At 42.6% G+C, this 18,984-nt stretch overlaps 1 protein-coding gene across 1 annotated transcript in view; it reads right to left on the reverse strand.

Annotated features, from left to right (window-relative positions):
* LOC115477917 (myosin heavy chain, non-muscle-like) overlaps window positions 1-2,836 on the reverse strand; it is a 172,094-nt gene extending 169,258 nt beyond the window's left edge. The window contains exons 1-2 of the mRNA XM_030215053.1: window positions 2,755-2,836; window positions 1,793-1,875 (exon numbers count right to left, since the gene is read on the reverse strand). Coding sequence (XP_030070913.1) covers window positions 1,793-1,875; window positions 2,755-2,821 — 150 coding nt within the window. The 5' untranslated portion in view covers window positions 2,822-2,836. The remainder of the gene's footprint in view (window positions 1-1,792; window positions 1,876-2,754) is intronic.
* Window positions 2,837-18,984: the final 16,148 nt, after the last annotated feature.

The raw sequence follows: 18,984 nt of genomic DNA on the forward strand, positions 1-18,984 counted from the left end.
ACCCTAGATGGATGGGGGGAGAGGGGAGGGCAGACCCTGGATGGATGGGGGGAGAGAGGGAGGGCAGACAGTGAATGGAAGTGGGACAGAGAGAGGGCAGACAGTGAATGGAAAGGGCAGGGAGAGAGGGCAGACATTCGATGGCGGGGACAGCAGAGAGGGCAGACATTGGATGGCAGAGAAAGAACGAAGACGGATGCTGGATGGAAGGAAGACAGTGAAAAGAAGATGAGGAAAGCAGAAACCAGAGACAACAAACTGTAAATAAAATATATATTTTTATTTATTTTTTTGCTTTAGGATAAAGTAGTATTGTAGCTGTGTTAATGTTTATAATAGAACATGTAAATAAGGTAATCTTTTTATTGGAATAATTTTAATAAATTTTGACTAACTTTCGAAGAACAAAACTCCCTTCCTCAGGTCAGGTTAGGATACTGTAACACACTATACTGTATTGACCTGAGGAAGAAGGTTTTGGCCTCTGACAGCTAAATGTATTAGTCCAATAAAATGGTATTTTATGTTCTGTATTTGTTTTATTTCTATTTGTTAATTTGTAAAGCGGTGATTGGTATTTGTTAGTTTTTTTTCAAATTTACATCTGCTGTCTTTATATTTTGCACAGTACTAGGGGACATTTTCTGTTTATGTGGTGTTGCATTGTATGCAGAGTCTGGCATTTTGGGGGTTCAGTTTAATTTTTGTCTAAATAGAAAGTTTATGATTACTTGTTCTATAGTGGATTAGGGTGTATCTGTGTTTGTGAAAAAGACATGACTTTCAGTGACTGTGCAGGATTGACGATCTGTACTATCTGTCTGGTTTCGTTTTACAATAGGTGAATTGATGTTCTAGTGCTCACTGTAGTGTTTAAGATGCTTTCTTTTTCCTTGTGTGACTCATAGAAATGACTGCTTATGGTATGGTAGAATTGCTCTATAGGTCCTGAGTGTTTTGTATTCTCGGTATGCCTAGTACTGGATTTTGGAGGGGGGGTGTTAAAAAATGACCGGCCCCGGGTGTCAACTACCCTAGGTACGCCACTTTGATTTTGTAATATACTTAATTGCTTGGCTTCTGTCAGTTTGTAGTCTTCTATCACTCCCAAACACCTTACTCCCTGGCTGTAGCTCTGAGGAGGGTTGGGGGGAGCAGAATGCCGGGGGGGGGGGGGGGGGGGGGGATGCCATCTCATCTCTCGCCTCAGGCAGCAGATTGCCGTAGGCTGCCCCTGCATGCAAACCTATAATTGTGCCGGGTGGCTGTTCAAGAAGAGCACAGTAGCCAGAGCAGAAAAGCATGAGGCAGGCTTTTGGTGCCCCAAGTCAGTGCCTCACCTGACTCATGTCTTAAGCCAGCCCTAAGACTGGTGGTGGTTAGTACAGAAGTATTCCTTGAGTCAGAGGTAGTGGACTGTCTCGCTGCAGTAATTTTTGCCTACGCAATTTTTCAAACGGTAGCATGTACATACTTTCCTCTTTGAGAACTGGTGCAACATCCTTGGGAAAATTTAACCACAAACTTTGCCTACTGTAGCCTAGCGGTTAGTGCAGTGGACTTTGATCCTGGGGAACTTAGTTCAATTCCCACCACAGCTCCTTGTGACTCTGGGCAAGTCACCTAACCCTCCATTGCCCCTGGTACAAAATAAGTACCTGAATATATGTAAACCACTTTGAAAGTAGTTTCAAAAACTTCAGAAAAGCAGTATATCATGTCCCATTTCCCTTTTCCTACCTGCCTTAGTTTGAAAACTGCCCCATATATAAGATTTATGTAACAAAGTTACCAGTTCTTTAATAGCATCAATAGTTGCTGTCAGATGCCACATCACTTCTCTATCACCAAGTTCATCTTTTTCAAACTGTTGTCCTAAAACAAAAAAAGATACATTTACATTATTATGCATGTGACACTCTAAACATAACATACTATTAGCGAGAGTACAGAATGGGACAATGGCAGTCTCCATTTTCACTGATGACTACTCCAGAAAAAATGTTTGCAGTGAAATGATACAGGTAATCAAACACACTTTTGGCTAGAATGCTGTTAGTCCTGAAACTCTGAAAGCCCAGGGTTTGCTAGATGAGGACGGTTCAGGTTTTGTCCATCTTGATGTGCTCTCCCTTCATGAAAAACACTTGTTTTTGAAAAGGGAAATGAGAAGGTGCGAGCTAGGTGGCCAACTCTAGCTGAAGTAACATAGTAGATGACGGCAGAAAAAGACCTGCAGGGTCCATCCAGTCTGCCCAAGAAGATAAACTCATATGTGCTACTTTTTGTGTATACCTTACCTTGATCTGTATCTGCCATTTTCAGGGCACAGACCGTAGAAGTCTGCCCAGCACTAGCCCCGCCTCCCACCACCGGCTCTGCCACCCAATCTCCGCTAAGCTTCTGAGGATCCTTCTGTGACAGGAAAGATATAGTTCCACACAAGCACAAATAAATTCCTTTCACTTAACTTCTTTCCCCCAAATTTGAATCAATCTGTGAACTTCTCTAAAATCTGGGAAACTGGCACCAGGCCGTATTTGGAAATTTAAACAACAACAAAAAAAGGTGGAGTAAGCTATATAACAGATAACGTTGCAGAGGTAGTCACTATTTTCCAAATCATGTATGATAATAAAGTACTATCTGGTTTTTATTTTTCATTGCGTGATACGGTACCAGCCAATTCATTGCTCCCACTGACACCTGCAAAAGGGCCGAGGAGGGGAAGCTGCGGCTCTCTGCTCTTCTTACCAATTAGCTCGAGATGCTCCAGAGCCACCGCAACGGCCGAAGACTCAGGCAGCAGAGCCAAACTCATCTCCCCCGCCTTGCCCTCTCTCTTCACTCGACACCGACTGAAACTTTTCTTGCCCCGAAAGCCTCTGGGAAACGGCGCCCACCAAACCGCTGCCGTAGCAACCAGAGACTCTTTGGCTCTCGTGAGCCCCCTGCTGTTCGGCAATGGAACCTTCCGAAAGAGAGCAGAGGAGAGGCAAAGCTCGGCGCCTACCACTGCATTGAAATAAGTGAGAGAAGTAGAGTTTTTCGGTCTGTTCAGTCAAAACCTCTTGCTTTTCGCGGAAATATCTGCTCCACCACCACTAGCGTTGCTCGAATGTACTCATTTTATTTACGTATTTTTTGTAAACACTAGGGGACGGTGTAAAAAGCCAGATCTGCGGGATCCCCTGGATCTTCCGGATCTGTTTAAAAAAATGAACTTTTAAAAGTTTTCTGATCGAATCCGGGAAGATCCCGAGGATCCCGCTACATCCGTTTTTTACCTTTTACCAAACACTAGTTCTGAGCATGTGTGACAAAGGTACCTCTTTTTTTTTTTCCTTCAGCAGCGGGGAGGAGACTTTAAAACTTTCTCTTCCTTTTTGTTCTGACCTCCTTTTTTAACTTCTTGCTCCTGTTAGTATTTTTCCTACTTGTCCTTTGTAAATCAGGAAAAGAGAGTAAAGAATCTTCATCAAAACTGACTCCAAGCCTAAAGTAGCCCAATGAGAAAAAATTCCCTGAGGGAAAAAAAAGGATTAAAAGCAATCAGGGTGAGAGGAGAGAATAAGTAATCCGGTTTAGCAACAAGAGAATCTCAATAATAAAAGGTCAAGGAGGGGCAGATTTCTGTCAGAAGCCCATGAAACCAATAAGAAAGCTACATCTGATGTCTCAGAGGACAAGACCCTGCAAAAAATTGTTTCAGGTGAACCCAACATTTGTGAGGCTGAGCGTGAAACCATTCGAATACTGCTCGTTCTTGCGCTGTCTTGTTAATACCACGATAAAGAAAAGACCGGGTAAGGCGAGGCTTGTTATTATGCTAAATAAACCGAATCAATCTATCCTGAAGACCAGATAAAAAAAACCCCGGGATAATCAAATAGGTAAAACCTGAGAGAGATACTTCAAGCGTCGTAAAACATTCATTTTAAGCATGGCTATACGACCAAACCAAGATAATTCCAGGAAGTCCCATCGATCAAGATCTCGATAAATTTCCCGTACTAAGGCAGGATAATTAGCTGAAAATAAGGCCTCAAAAAACCTGGACAAAGTAACTTCTAAGTACTTAAGTCTTGTAGACACCCAGCGAAAGGAGAAAGAAGTTGTAAAGTATCTAAAGTTAATTGAGGAACGCCTACTACCATAACCTCCATTTTATGTAAGTTAATTTTAAAACCCGAGACCAACAAATAAGCCTCAATTGTCTGCATCAAGTTAGGAAGAGTAATCAAGGGCTGTCTCAAGGACAACAGTATGTCGTCTGTAAAAAGCGAGAGCTTATACTCCTGGCCACCAGGCGTAACACCAGTGATATCTGACTGGATGAGAACAGAGAGCAACAACAAACAGTTCCACTACCATTGCAAAAAGCATTGGGGAGAGAGGGCAACCTCGTTCGGTGCCCGGTATCAAGGAAACATAGCTGAATTGCCCCCATTAATACACAAGCCCGTGGAGCTGCATAAAAGGCCCGAATCCAACCTCTAAAATATGGTCCAAAGCCAAAGCGTTCCACCAATACCTGATTAATAAATGGCCAATGTACACGATCAAAAGCCTTCTCAGCATCTAAGATGAGAAAGCATAAAGGTATATTCTCACATCGCACGTGATAGAATAAGTCCATCATTCTCCTCACATTGTTCATGGCCTGTCTACTTGCCACAAAGCCTACCTGATCTGGATGAACCAGAAGAGGAAGAACCTTTGAGAGACAAATCACCAATACTTTTGCCAAGATTTTCACATCAGAATTGAGTACTGAAATTGGGCGATACGAGGCAAATTCTGATTTATCTTTTCCAGGTTTAAGGATTACTGCAATCCAAGCCTCCAGCATAGAGGGAGGCAAATCCTCATCCGTACATGCACCATTAAGAACCTCCGCCATCAAAGAAGCCATTTCACCTGAATAAAGCTTATAGAACTCATTGGGTAGCCCATCCAGGCCAGGTGATTTACCTAAAGGCAGGTCCTTAAGAGTTGCTCAAACCTCTTGTGCTGTAAATGGGACATCCAGCCCAGCTCGCTCTGCATCTCTTAAAGTAGTAAATTCTGAGCATTCAGGTATGCATCTATGGTATCAGGGTGAATAGATGAGTCATGAGTGTACAAGTTCTGACAGTACTGGTGAAACCTTTCACGAATCTGAGAAGAATTCAACAGAAAGGAATTAGAAGCACCTCTTGACTTCAAGATAGAATGATCAGCGCTGGATCTGCGCAACTTGTGCACTAAAATATGGCCTGGTTTATTAGTCCATTCATAATGATGTTGTTTCTGTTTAAGGGTCAAAAATTGAAGTTGATCAGAGTAAATATTGTCTAACTGCAATCTGGCAGCTTGTAGTTCCTGTAAAGTAGACACTTCCTGAGTCAAATTGTGACAGGCTTCCAAAGTACAAATCTGAGAAAGGCAACGAGCTATCTGAGCTTGAGCGTCTTGAGCCCGACTAGATTTTTGTATAAATTACCCCCTGGTAACCGCCTTCAAATCATCCTAGAAAATGCCAGGCCCCGAATGCAACTTAATCTCTAAATAATCCTTCAAAGTAGCATGATAGCCAGCTATAATCTCCTCTTCAAGGAACAAAACAGTATTCAGGGTCCATCGCTGGTCACGATCCTCCTCTCATAAGGAGGGAATAATTGCCCATACCAAAGCATGATCAGAAATAGTAATCGGACCAATACCTGACAAACCCACACCCTCTGAGAGGGCTTTATCCAGAAAGATGTAATCCAAACAAGAGTATGAGCCATGTGTATGAGAAAAAAAAACTATAGTCCCTGACTGCTGGATGCGTAAGATGCTGCAGATCAAAAAGACCAGGATTTTCAATCAGATCTCCAAAACAACGAGTCAAGGGAACATCCACCCCAGACACGCCACCAAAGCGATCAATATGCAGATGTAATGTAGCATTAAAGTCGCCAGCTAAAATCAATTTGCCTTGAAGAAAAGCTTGTAGAACTGTGCTAATTAATCGAAGGAAAGTTACCTGACAATCGTTAGGTGCATACAAAGAGGCCAAGGTAACTTCAAAATTGTCTAGCAAAAGATGAAGAAGCAAAAATCGACCTGGGTTATGTTTCATCTTTATTGTCTGTACCTGGACCTGGTGATGAATTAAGATAGCCACCCTCCTTTTCTTTGATGCGTCCACACCACCAAGGTACAAAAAACACGGACATATTAATAATGAGACAAATATTTTTTGTGAGATCTTTGAAGATGTGTTTCCTGTAAAAATGCAACATGAGACTTTTGATGGAGCAATTCCTTAAACAGTGTTCATCTTTTCTGTGAAGAATTTAAGCCTTTGACATTATAAGTTAAAACTTTTAAGTCAGCACACATAATGGTTCATAAGAAGCATGAAAGAAAATGAAAACCCCATTGAGCACCTCCACCCAAATGGACCTTAACCTGCTGAAACATACCCCATTTCTAAAAACCACATCCCAACCTGTAACCCTTTCTACCCTTCCCAATATCCAACCCCTCGACCCTACCTCCACCCAACACCCACCCAACAGATACCTCTAAAAAAAACAGGTCCCTGAATGGGAAACGGAGGACCTAACCCACAATACTAAATCCTCCCTTCACTCCCCTCTCACACACACTCCAAGCATACTAAATCTTTTATAACTACCCCTTCCTTGAAACACATTCATAACTCCATTCATCCATTTATGACAGAAAAATTACATCATGACCAGTAGGATCTTGATAACAACACTGTTAAAGAGAAACAGTAAAATAAATCACATTACTAATCTTCATGAAAAAATCACACTGAAGCAATATTAGAAGATGTTTTAGCCTTGCTAGGCATCCGCTGCCAACTCTGGAGCTTCACCTGGGTCACAGGCGCAATGGTACTCGGTGGGAGCGCACTAGTTGTGAGTCCCGCACCATGTAAGATTTTCCAGGCTGTAGAAACAGTATCAGGCTTATTTTCGAAAGAGAAGGACGCCCATCTTTCACACAAATCGGAAGATGGGCGTCCTTCTCCCAGGGTCGCCCAAATCGGCATAATCGAAAGCCGATTTTGGGTGTCCCCAACTGCTTTCCATCGTAGGGACGACTAAAGTTCCCGGGGGCGTATTGGAGGCGTAGCGAAGGCGGGACTTGGGCATGCCTAACACATGGGCGTCCTCGACCCATAATTGAAAAAAGAAGGGCATCCCTGACGAGCACTTGGACGACTTTACTTGGTCTTTTTTTGTTACGACCAAGCCACGAAAAGGTGCCCAAACTGACCAGATGACCACCGGAGGGAATCGGGGATGATCTCCCCTTACTCCCCCAGTGGTCACTAACCCCCTCCCACCTCAAAACAAATTTCAAAATATTTTTTGCCAGCCTCAAATGTCAGGTACATTGCAGCAGTTTGCAGGTCCCTGGAGCAGTTTTAGTGGCTGCAGTGCACTTCAGGCAGGCGGACCCAGGCCCATCCCCCCCTACCCGTTACACTTGTGGTGGTAAATATGAACCCTCCAAAACCTACCAGAAACCCACTGTACCCACATCTAGGTGCCCCCCTTTACCCGTAAGGGCTATGGTAGTGGTGTACAGTTGTGGGTAGTGGGTTTTGGGGGGCTCAGCACACAAGGTAAGGGAGCTATGTACCTGGGAGCTTTTTGTGAAGTCCACTGCAGTGCCCCCTAGGGTGCCCGGTTGGTGTCCTGGCATGTCAGGGGGACCAGTGCACTATGAATGCTGGCTCCTCCCACGACCAAAGGGCTTGCATTTGGTCGTTTCTGAGATGGGCGTCCTTAGTTTCCATTATCGCCAAAAATCAGAAATGACTAAGTCTAAGGATGACCATCTCTAGGGATGACTTAAATGTCAAGATTTGGGCGTCCCTAACTGTATTATCGAAACAAAAGATAGACGCCCATGTTGTTTCGATAATACAGGTTTCCCTGCCCCTTCGCCAGTACGTCCTGCGAGGACATCCTCAGGAAAACTTGGGTGCCCCTTTCTATTATGCCCCTCCATGTGTGCATTGCAGTTTACCCACCACATAAATGCAAATAGCAAAAGGAAAAGCCCAACCACAAATTTTTTTCCTTAGATAAGATGTCAAGAACAGGCTTCATGATGCATCGCTGATTCAAAGTAAAGATAAATCTTGGTAAACAGAAACCCACGCTCCATTAAAATTCACAGCCTGAACTTGGTTAGCATTTTGCAAAAGCTTTTGCTGCTGCATAGCATAAGTAGTAAAATGAGCAATTATAATCCATGGATGATTTTCTTGCAGGGGGCCAAGTGATCGATGGGCGCGTTCCAGGTCAATGGGAGAAATCAGTGTCATCTCCCAAAAGCTGCTCACACAAGGAGCACATGACAATCGAGGCTTCCTCTGTTGCACCTCCTTCAGGGACCCCCCGAAACCGAAGATTTTTCCTTCTACCATGATTTTCAATGTCATCCATTTTATAAACCACATCTTCATATTGGGTGGATAGCTAAGTAAAGCTTGAGTCAAATGTGGTAAGTTGTGTAGTGTAATCATCTATACATATCTCCAGTTCATCTACTCTGCCGCCTAGCTCTTGCAAGTTCGTGCTCAGCACATCAATGTGATCCAAAATCTCATCTTTAGAGGATTTAATCTCCCCTTGAATCTCTGCTAGATATTGTTTAAGATCTTTGGGAACATCTCTTTTGTTTGGAGCAGAACGCGTTTCAGCTAACGATAATACAGAATCAGAATACGATGGCAAGAGCAAGGCCAGAGAAACATGGCATGGCTCACCCTTACTGGTCTGGCATCCCGATTGTTGCTCTCCCACTTCCGAACCGATGAATATGACTTGCTCATATCTCATCAGTTCTTAGAAGTCACAGCAACAAGATTGGATGAATTGAGGCAATGGATGAAACTGAATAGCCACTATTTTAATAGAGTAAATGAAGGAGCTAAGCAGCCATTCGGCACTGTAATATCACTTCCTCCCTCTTCTTTCACTCTTTCTTGATGTTACTGCAGCCTTTTGATTCTGCTAATCATGATGTGTTTGTACACCAACTTAGTACTGTGGGACTGTTTATCGTTGGTTTTCTTCTTGACTGCCTGCCAACTGCAGGTTCACATAAAGACGTCAGAGTCTTCATGGTGCTCGATCAAATGTCAAATAACTCAACTGCTCTTCAATATAATTTGACAGCATCCACAGAGGCAGTCTGTAAAAGCTTTCACCAAAATATTAATAGTGAAAGAAGTGGACCCTCAGTATCATCAGAGATGATTAAAGCACTCACTCAAAATTTTGGTGCTCAAAATGGATAACAGCGATTGTAGCAACCACTCGAAGGTCTCACCCACTGAGATACCAATTGTCATTAAATTACTGATGCAATTTCCTATTTATGCAAGGACGGGATGTGGTAGAGGAAAGGTTCCAGGGCCAGCTGCAGACAGCGCGTGTTGATCGCTGCTGCAGCAAGGAGACAGGTTTGAAGTTCCACAGAGCATGGGAAGAAGCAGGAGAGGTGCTTGGACCTGTGTGGGTCTGTGTGTGTGTGAGGGGGGGGGTTGTCAGGAGAGTTGCTGACTCACACTCGGGGAGGAGGCAGTAACCTGTGTTCTTGCTGCCTCCTTGGACCTGCCTGGGGAGGGAGAGATAATGAACTACCAGGGAGGAGTGTGGAGGGGAGATGCCAAACTATCCAGAGGGGTTGTGATGAACTACTAGGGGGTGACTGGGCAGAGAGGGGGAAATGCCAAACTATCCAGGGGGACCCAAAGAGAGGGGGAGAGATGCCATAGTGGGGAGAGATGTGGGACTGTGGTCTGGGGGAGATGGAGGGGAGATGCTGGTCTTGCAGAGGTAAGGACATATGTTGCACTGGGTATTGGAGAGGGGGAGAGGGAATGGGAAAGAGATACTGTCCTGTGGTGGGATGGAGGCAAGATAAAGTAGAGATGCTGGACACAGGGTGAAGGGTGGAGAGGAGAGACAGAGAGATAGTGAACCATGTGGGAAGAATAGGAAAGATGCTGGGCAGGGAGGGTAGAGAGAAAGAAGAAGCTGGACATGGGGAGGTATAGGGACACAGAAGGGAGATAGAGGGCATGGAAGAGCTTAGGGACGGGGACATAGAGGGTCAATGCTGGATACAGAGAGGATAGGGACATAGAGGACCAATGCTGAACTTGGGAAGTGAATTTTAGGGATACAGAAGGGAAATACTGGACATGGGGGGGAAGCCTATGGTCAGGAAAAAGGGGGACAGGGACACAGTGGGGTGATGCTGAACAAGGTGGTTAGGGATACGGAATGGAGATGTTAGGCAGGGGAAGTGAGATACTGAATGTGGGGGCAGGATAGTGACAGGGATACAGAGGGAAGATGGATAATGGATATGAAGAGAAAATAAATGTCATGTGGATAGAAGACTCTGGCAAGACAGAGGAAAGTAGAAACCAGAGATGGGACCAATAAAGTAAAATAAATCAAATGACCAGACAACAAAGGTAAAACAATGATTTTATTTTCTATTTAGTGATTAGAAAATGTCAGTTTTTGGAATGTACAACTGCCAAATCTGGTGTCATACATGGCTGAGGTCCGTGGCAGAAATTTGGGAGGGGATCCCAAAGCTCTGTACCAGGCTATGCCTCCTTCAGTCTCAAGCTGACTTGGTGCCCTCTCTGGTCAAGGAGTCATGGACATTTGCCCTGGTTGCACTCTGTTCCCAACACTATCCCTAACATCTGGTATCTTTATATTTTGCACATGGGGAAATGCATCTCTTTCCAATTTTCTGATGGTGTTCTACATGCAAGGTCTGACTTCTTGGGATTCAGTTTAATTTCTGTCTACATGTTTGTATTTATAGTTTGAGGTAACTCATTCTGTATTTGGGATTTGTGTTCTCTTTGTGTAGATGTTCTGTTAGCATTAATTTTCTATGTAGCAATCTCTAGTAATTTGGATTATTCAGTTTTCCCAATAGATGCATTGATGTTTTAGGGCCCACAGTAATTTAGGGCATGGATGTTGTGTGTGTTTGGGGGAGGGGTGGTCAGAAACAGGTGACTGTGACAATTGGGTGAGAGGGAACAGAGAGATGAACAAGCTGGCCATGTATTGGGGGAAGAAGGAAGGACTGATTCGCTGTATATGTGTGTGTTGGGGGAGGGGGCACAGAGAGAAATATTCTGGCTGTAGGAGTGTGTTTGGGGGAGAAAGAGGTGGCAGCATGCATTTGGGAAACAGAGGAGGAAACAGGCTGGCCATGTACGCTGGGGAGGGGCCAAGAGGGGTCTTGTCTGCTGGCTCCAAAGTTTTTGGGCTGGCTCCTAGATTTAATACAAAATTTATTGAGGCCTGCTGTAAACTAAAAGAGGAATCTTTTTCACTCCTCTTATGCACCCTGACATTCTCCTGGAGAGGAGGTGTCTGAGATAGTGATCCGTGCAAATAAAAGTCCTAGTGGAAACTCGGGCATTAATGTAGCCAGGTCTATCTAGCAAGTGATGAGGATAGAATTAAAATTAGCAAATAGGTCTTTCTGCAGGCTGCAAGTACAGAATAGCTAGAATTCCTAGTGGAAATAGGTACTGTAGGTCTTTATAGCAAGCTACATGTTCTGGTATTGACTAGGTTGGTGTGGCAAATTGGTGACAAGAGGGTCCATCCTAGGAACATCTATTTGGTGCTAGTGCTGTTGGTGTACTGTGGAATGCTTTTGGCTTGACATGGGAGGATTGAGTTGCTGGGAGTGAATTAAAAAAAGTATCCTTGCATGTTCAGCAACCCTGGAGTGTGGAGCATAGTGGGGAAAGTTAACAAAACTGTCTTGAATAAGGAGTGATAAGCTTTAGATGATCCTACACTGTTATTGGCAGCTGGTTTGTCCGTGTGAACAGGTATAAGTGCCAGTGTGGACAGACTGGATAGGTCAGTTGGTCTTTTCCTATTTTACCTATTTTATAAATATATTATTTTCTATTCAGAACTTGGATGCACTGAAAAAAAAAATCAGTCTTATTTATTGTTCTTTAGTCTTAAGAACTACACTCTATGACCCAAATGCTGCTTGAATAATAATCGGTCTTCTTTTAAACCTTATGCTTCTATTTGTGAACATGTTCAAAATCTAAAATATCTGGGTAAGCCTAAAGGGATATTATTATATATTGAATGAAAAAAAAAATCATAATTTGTTTCCATGGAAATGGTTTTCTGTGTGTTGCTGAGATGCTTGTTATGAGCATCAAACTGTTTCTGAGCTCTTGAAATATCTCTGCTGGGTATTTCATAGTAATTACTCAAGGAGAAGATTGTTACAGAACAGGAATTCATGAGGCACTCTCAGCTAAAACAAGAAGTTCCAGACAGAATTAAAGGAGTCTAATTTCTGGAACAAGCATGTCATGCATATGCATGGATCCCCAAAACCTCATCCCTATTGCAGTCATCATACTGTTGAGAGGTTACAGTTTATCCAAAATACATCTGCTTTTTGGTGCTAGAAAGCATGATCATGTTACACATCTGTTGGTAAAAGAACACTGGCTTCCAGTCTCCTTTCAGATGCCATTTAAAATGTTTGTCATCACCAGTTTACTCTTCTCTGTTACCTTCATTTTTGTTTGCCATGCTTATACTCTCTAGTTTGAACTATCCAGCTATCATAACAGAATCTTTTGGTTGTCTCTTCAAATCTTCAGCTTCGCTTGGACTATATTAGGAACTCCTGTTTCATAGAACCTATACTCTGAAACAGTTTGGGCATTTGCCTGGTGTCCTCACTTAAGAAATTTAAACCAGCCTTGAAAACCTATTATTTCAAAGGTTCATTGAAAACATACCTTTTTCAGAAGGCATTCAATACTTAGTCTCTGTCTTTGTCAGTTTACATTTTGCTATATAGTGGAGACTGGGTATTGGGGGCATGTCCAAACCTTTTTTAAATCCAGATGTGCTAACTGCTGTTACATCCTCCGGCAATGAGTTCCAGAGTTTAGCTATTCATTGAATGAAAAAATATTTCCTCCTATTTGTTTTAAAAGTATTTCCATGTAACTTTATTGCGTGTCCTCTAGTCTTTGTACTTTTTGAAAGAGTAAAAAAATTGATTCACTTCTACTCATTCTACACCACTCAGGATTTTGTAGGCCTCAATCATATCTCCCCTCAGCCGTTTCTTGATCAAGCTGAAGAGCCCTAACCTCTTTAGCTTTTCCTATACGAGAGGAATTCCATCCCCTTTATCATTTTGGTCACTCTTCTTTGAGCCTTTTCTAATTCCGCTATATCTTTTTTGAAATATGGCGCTCAAAATTGAACACAATACTCAAGATGAGGTTGCACCATGGAGTGATACAGAGGCATTATAGTATTCTTGGTCTTATTTAGCATCCCTTTCCTAATCATTCCTAGCATCCTGTTTGCTTTTTTGGCTGCTGCTGCACACTGAGCCAAAGGTTTCAGCATATTGTCTATGATGACACTTAGCCTTTTTTTTGGGTACTGACTCCCAAGGTGGACCCTAGCATCAGGTAACTATGATTTGGATTATTCTTTCCAAGGTGCATCACTTTGTATTTGTCCACATTAATTTTCATCTGCTATTTGGGATGCCCAGGTCTTCCAATTTCTTAAAGTCTCCCTGAAATTTTCACAGTCTGCATGTGTTTTAACAACTTTGAATACTTTTGTGTCATCTGCAAACTTAATCACCTCACTTGTTCTGATTTCCAGATCATTTATAAATATGTTAAATAGCACTGGTCCTAGTAAAGATCCCTGCAGCACTCCACTATTCATCCTCCTCCATGGAGAAAAATAGCCATTTAACCCTACTCTCTGTTTTCTGTCCAATAATCAATTCCTAAATCAAAACAGAACATTGCCTCCTATCCCATTACTCTTTAATTTTCTCAGGAGTCTCTCATGAGGAACTTTGTCAAAAGCTTTATGAAAATCTAGAACTGGCTCACCTTTAATGACATGCTTATTCATGCCTTCAAAGAAATGAAGACTTTCATTGGCTGAATCCATTCTGACTCTGTTCCATTAAACCATGTTTACCTGTGTGTTCTATAATGTTATTCTTTATAATAGTTTTCACTATTTCTCCTGGCACTGACATCAGGCTTATCAGTCTGTAATTTCCTGAATCACCCTGGAACTCTTTTTAAAAATCGGTGTTACACTGGCCATCCTCCAATCTTCAGGCACTATAGACGATTTTAATGACAAGTTACAGGCCACTAACAGCAGATCAGCAATATCATGTCTGAGTTCTTTCAGTACCCTAAGGTGCATGCCATCTGGTCCAGGTGATTTATTACTCTTTAATTTGTCAATTTGGCTCAGAAAGTCTTCCAGGTTCTACAAGATTTCTTTCAGTCCTCCACATCAGCACCCTTGAATTCATTTCTGGTACAGGTAGATCTCTTGCATCTTCTTCCATAAAGACTGAAGCAAAGAATTCATTCAGTCCCTCCTCTATGGTCTTGTCCTCCCTTAGTGCCCCTTTTGCTCCTTCATGATCCCACCGATTCTTTCACAGGCTTTCTGCTTCTGATGTACCTGAAAAAGTTGTTACTGTGAGTTTTTGCCTCTGCGGCAGCTTCTCTTCATATTCTCTTTTAGCCTTATCAATGCTTTGCATCTAATTTGCCAGGGCTGATGTTGCTTCTTATTTTCTTCATTCTGTTTTTTTTCCATTCTTTGAAGGATGTTCTTTTTGGCCTCTTTCACTTCACCTTTTTATCATGCTGGCTGTAATTTTTGCTATTGTAAGAATCCGTTAGTTGTATTCTAAACCTCATTTATGTATCATATCCTGTTTCTCTGTCCTATCCTTCTTATTTTTAGCTGTAAACTGCTTTGGCATATTTTTGATTTAGCAGTATATTACATAAAATTGTAATTTGAAATTATACACTTCCCTCCCTCTGTGTATTCACAAAAATATGGTGTGAATAGGACACCAAACAGAAAAGTTCTAACCAAATGAACAAACCTTGGGAGGAATAGGTCTAATAGACAAAGCAGCAGTGCACTGCATTTTTCCACAGGATACTACCATGATTCCTGGAACTTACTCTGCTCCTGCAGAGGGAGGTGAGAAGCAAGAGGCTCAGGGACAGGAAAGTGAGATAAGAGGGATGACTGGAGGTGGGGAAAAATTAAGAAGGGAAGGTTGGTGATGGAAGAGGAAAAGGAAGAATGATTAGGATGGGGAAGTAGAGGGACAGGAAGTTCTGGGATCCTGGGGGAGGAATCTAGAAATGGATAAAAACTGGAGAGGAAACTTCAAGGGAAATCCAGAAATGGACAGTATTGGTCAAAGTACTTAAGTAAAAGTAAAAATAAATGTATATTTTAATACTTAAGTAAAAGTACAATGAAGAACACATTAAAAATTTACTTTAGTAAAAGTAAAAAAGTTAATGCCTAATATAATACTTTCTGAGTAAAAACTAAAAGTACCATAACTACAGTAAATGCAACAATTAACATTTTTATCCCAACAATTTGATTGCTCTACAATTCAATCTACTTCACTTTTAGTAAACTATATTTTGAAAATTTGAGTGGAGGAGTGGCCTAGTGGTTAGGGTGGTGGACTCTGGTCCTGGGGAACTGAGTTCGATTCCCACTTCAGGCACAGCTCCTTGTGACTCTGGGCAAGTCACTTAACCCTCCATTGCCCCAGATACAAATAAGTACCTGTATATGTAAGCCGCATTGAGTCTGCCATGAGTGGGAAAGCGCGGGGTACAAATGTAACTAAAAAAAAATGACTGTCACTCATGTGAATGTGCTTGTGAGTCATGAATCCAGCAAAGCTAAAAAGGTGTTCAACAACTACACTATCAGGAAGAGGATTGTTCAGTCTGATAAAAAGTTCCTTCAAATTAGGCCAGGCCGCAATATTACTGAGGCCTTTTAACTGGGTCTGCAGGTATTGATCAAATGAATCTCTGCCTGAAACACTTGACTTCCTTATAGCAAAGAATGCATTATCATCATTGTCACTATCATCTACATTAGTAGTAGTGCTAATTAATCACTTGCATTTTCATCTTCATCTTTATCATTGTTATGCTGTTCAATTACAGAGAAGGCTTTCACAAAGTTGAAATCATTGTCTGTCTGTTGTTGTCCTATTTTTCATCTGATGGCAAACTCTGAATATCTTCAAGAACTGATGCAAGAATGTCATATCCTTCTTAAGGCCAGACAAGCAGACTATCAATCCAGTGGACTGTCAGCCAATGTAATATTTTCCATGGGATGTCCAGCAGTCTGTTGTGATAGAGACATATGCCTGTTCACCAAGAACTATAACCAGCTTCATCTCCGCTTCAAAGTGACCAAACTCATCACTGTTCTGTTTGGCTGGAGACTAGTAACCAGTTCAACAAGCACAGGCAATTTTACTGTTCTCATAGGCTGTATTCCCTGAACACCAACATTTAAGATGAGATGATCCACTATTTGTGTGGTGAGGTTTGCAATTGCAAAATCCTGTTCTAGGTTTTGCTGTTTCATTTGGTTTACCGAGGAATCATCAAAGTAACAACTTTTTCCTGTACTTCTTTGCAAGTAAAAGAAAAACTTTTAAGTACAGTAACTACTTACATTTATTTAGTTACTGTACAACACTGGAATGGAAAAAGTCAGTTCTGGGATTTTCAGGAAACTTGAAGAGAGTGCAATGTCCCTCCTTTGACTCCAGATCTGCTTGATGCGAGCCGCTAGGCAGCCGCCTATACTGTGAGCTCTGCGTGCAACCAACCCACAGCCCTCTTCGGCCTGCCAGCTAGACAGTTTCTACTACAAGCTCTCAGCTACAACCTATCCTGCCTTCCCAATCTGGATCATGAGGCAGCCCGCTGTAAGCTCTTTACTGCTTGCAGTCTGTATTGTCTCTCTACGCAGTGGTGTGCTGGAGCAGGCTCTCACAGGCTCGCAAGAGCCGGTTGTTAAGTTTTTAAGAATTTTGGGAGCCGGTTGTTAAAGTAGGGCCCTCCATGGCTACTTTAACAACTGGCTCCCAAAATGTGGGCTTGTGCCCCCTGCTGAATTATCTTTTATTTTGCTTATGGGGATGCTGAGCCTCGCCAGCCAAGCAAATAGACTGCTGCTCCTCGCTCCTTGTTTCCAGCTCTGGGCAGCAGGCTGAGACTTCTCGAGCATGTGAGAGAAGTTCCAGCATGCTGCTCAGAGCAAGACATTGGGAGTGGTGGCAGTCCATTTATTGGCTGCCAGCGAATGTATGCCTAGTGTGCCCGCATGAAGGGAGGGAGGAGAGAGAGGCAAGTGTTGCTCCCCCCCCCCCCCCGACCACCCCTGGCCCTTCCAACTGCAGAGCTGGCTATGTCCGGAGAAAGAGCCTGTTGTTAAAAATTTACCAGCACACCCCTGTCTCTACGGCTATTATAGTTCTTTAAGTTTCCCAAAGTTATGTGCAGATAACACTCAGACATTTAATATAGTTAAAGTAACTTATCTTTTATTTGCATTCTGTAGTTCGATGTATCTCACAGGATTAAGGTAAACAGGTTTCAAGAATACAGAATACAAGTCAGAAGCCAGGAACATACAGAAACAGCATCCAAAGTTCTTCCTGTCTGTCTTCGGAGCTCTGCTAAGCTGTAGAGCTTCTTTTGCATGAAAAAAGGCCAATAGTCCCAACAAAGAAAGTGTAAAGGCAGAGAGTAGAGAGTCCAGGAGAGGAGGTGGCGGGGAGAAAATATCAAAGAGAAAAAGGCGAAAGGGCGCCAAAAGGAACAAAGATTCTCAAGGCTATACCTAACACTCTGACCATCACAGGTTGGCTATCAGCCAATAGGGAAATCTCTGACCATGTAGGGAAAACTGGTTTCTGCAAACCCCTTATCAGATGGGAAGGAATGTGAGGAATTTGGCCTTTTCTGAGTTACTCTGACATAGCTCAGACTGCAGTTTACTAATATTAGCTAAAATAATGTAATATATAGGACTATAATGCCATGCCTAGGCAGTTGCCTGGGCACCAATTAAACTAGGTCACTGGACTAATAACATTACAAACTAGGATACATGTGTATATCTGTATATATATATACAGGCCAAAAACAGGTAATTTAGTATTACTTAGACGATTGCCTAACTTCCACTTAGTTTGATTTTTTTGCGGTTCGCATCACTGCTTCCTGTCACATCACCATCTCCATTGCTCACTCGTTCTCTTCCTTTTTCTCCCCATCTCAGATGCCAACACACACTCTCTCTCTCTGTCTTATAGCTTCTCTTTTACATACCCCCTGATCCCTAAACCCCCTCTTTCACACAAACCCCATAGCCATCTCTTTTCACAAACCCTCTGATCCTCCATAGCACCCTATCATACACTCTTAGCTCCATTTTTACACACCCTGTCCCTCTTTGTGAAAGAGCATCCCCATATGCTTTTCACACGCTTCTGCCCCCAGCCCTTCTTTAATTCCTCTACAAATCCCTAGCCATTCCAGCGTATCACCTTTGCCCATCTCTTTTTTACTCTTCCAATCTGTCTTCCCATGCAGACCTGGGTGGCAGAAGGCAGGAGAGCAACAACAGAAGCAGCTGAGGCCACATCCTTCCTGTCTATTGCTTGGGGCCCGACTGTTGTTTTGAATTGCACTGGACACAGTGCACCTACATGGTTCAAAGCAACAGTTGAGTTTTGGGTATTAAACTGGTAGGATATACCTGACATGCTGCTGCTCTCTTCCCTGCTGCTTACCAAGATGGTGCAGGTGAAAGGAAAGTGTGTTACAGATATGCATTAGGTCAGCACTACTTCCCAAACCCAAGTTCCAGGTTCTTGCAATGATTTCACAGCTACAAGCCAATTCCACAGGACCGGGAAGATTTTATGGCAGCTGTGCTGAGTCATTTGAATGTTCTTCAATAAAGGTTTTGGAATCGACACGTCTCCCTTGGTTTTGGATAGAGCCAACCC

Source organism: Microcaecilia unicolor, chromosome 9 (assembly GCF_901765095.1).
Source record: "Microcaecilia unicolor chromosome 9, aMicUni1.1, whole genome shotgun sequence".
In the NCBI taxonomy this organism is placed as follows: Eukaryota; Metazoa; Chordata; class Amphibia; order Gymnophiona; family Siphonopidae; genus Microcaecilia; species Microcaecilia unicolor.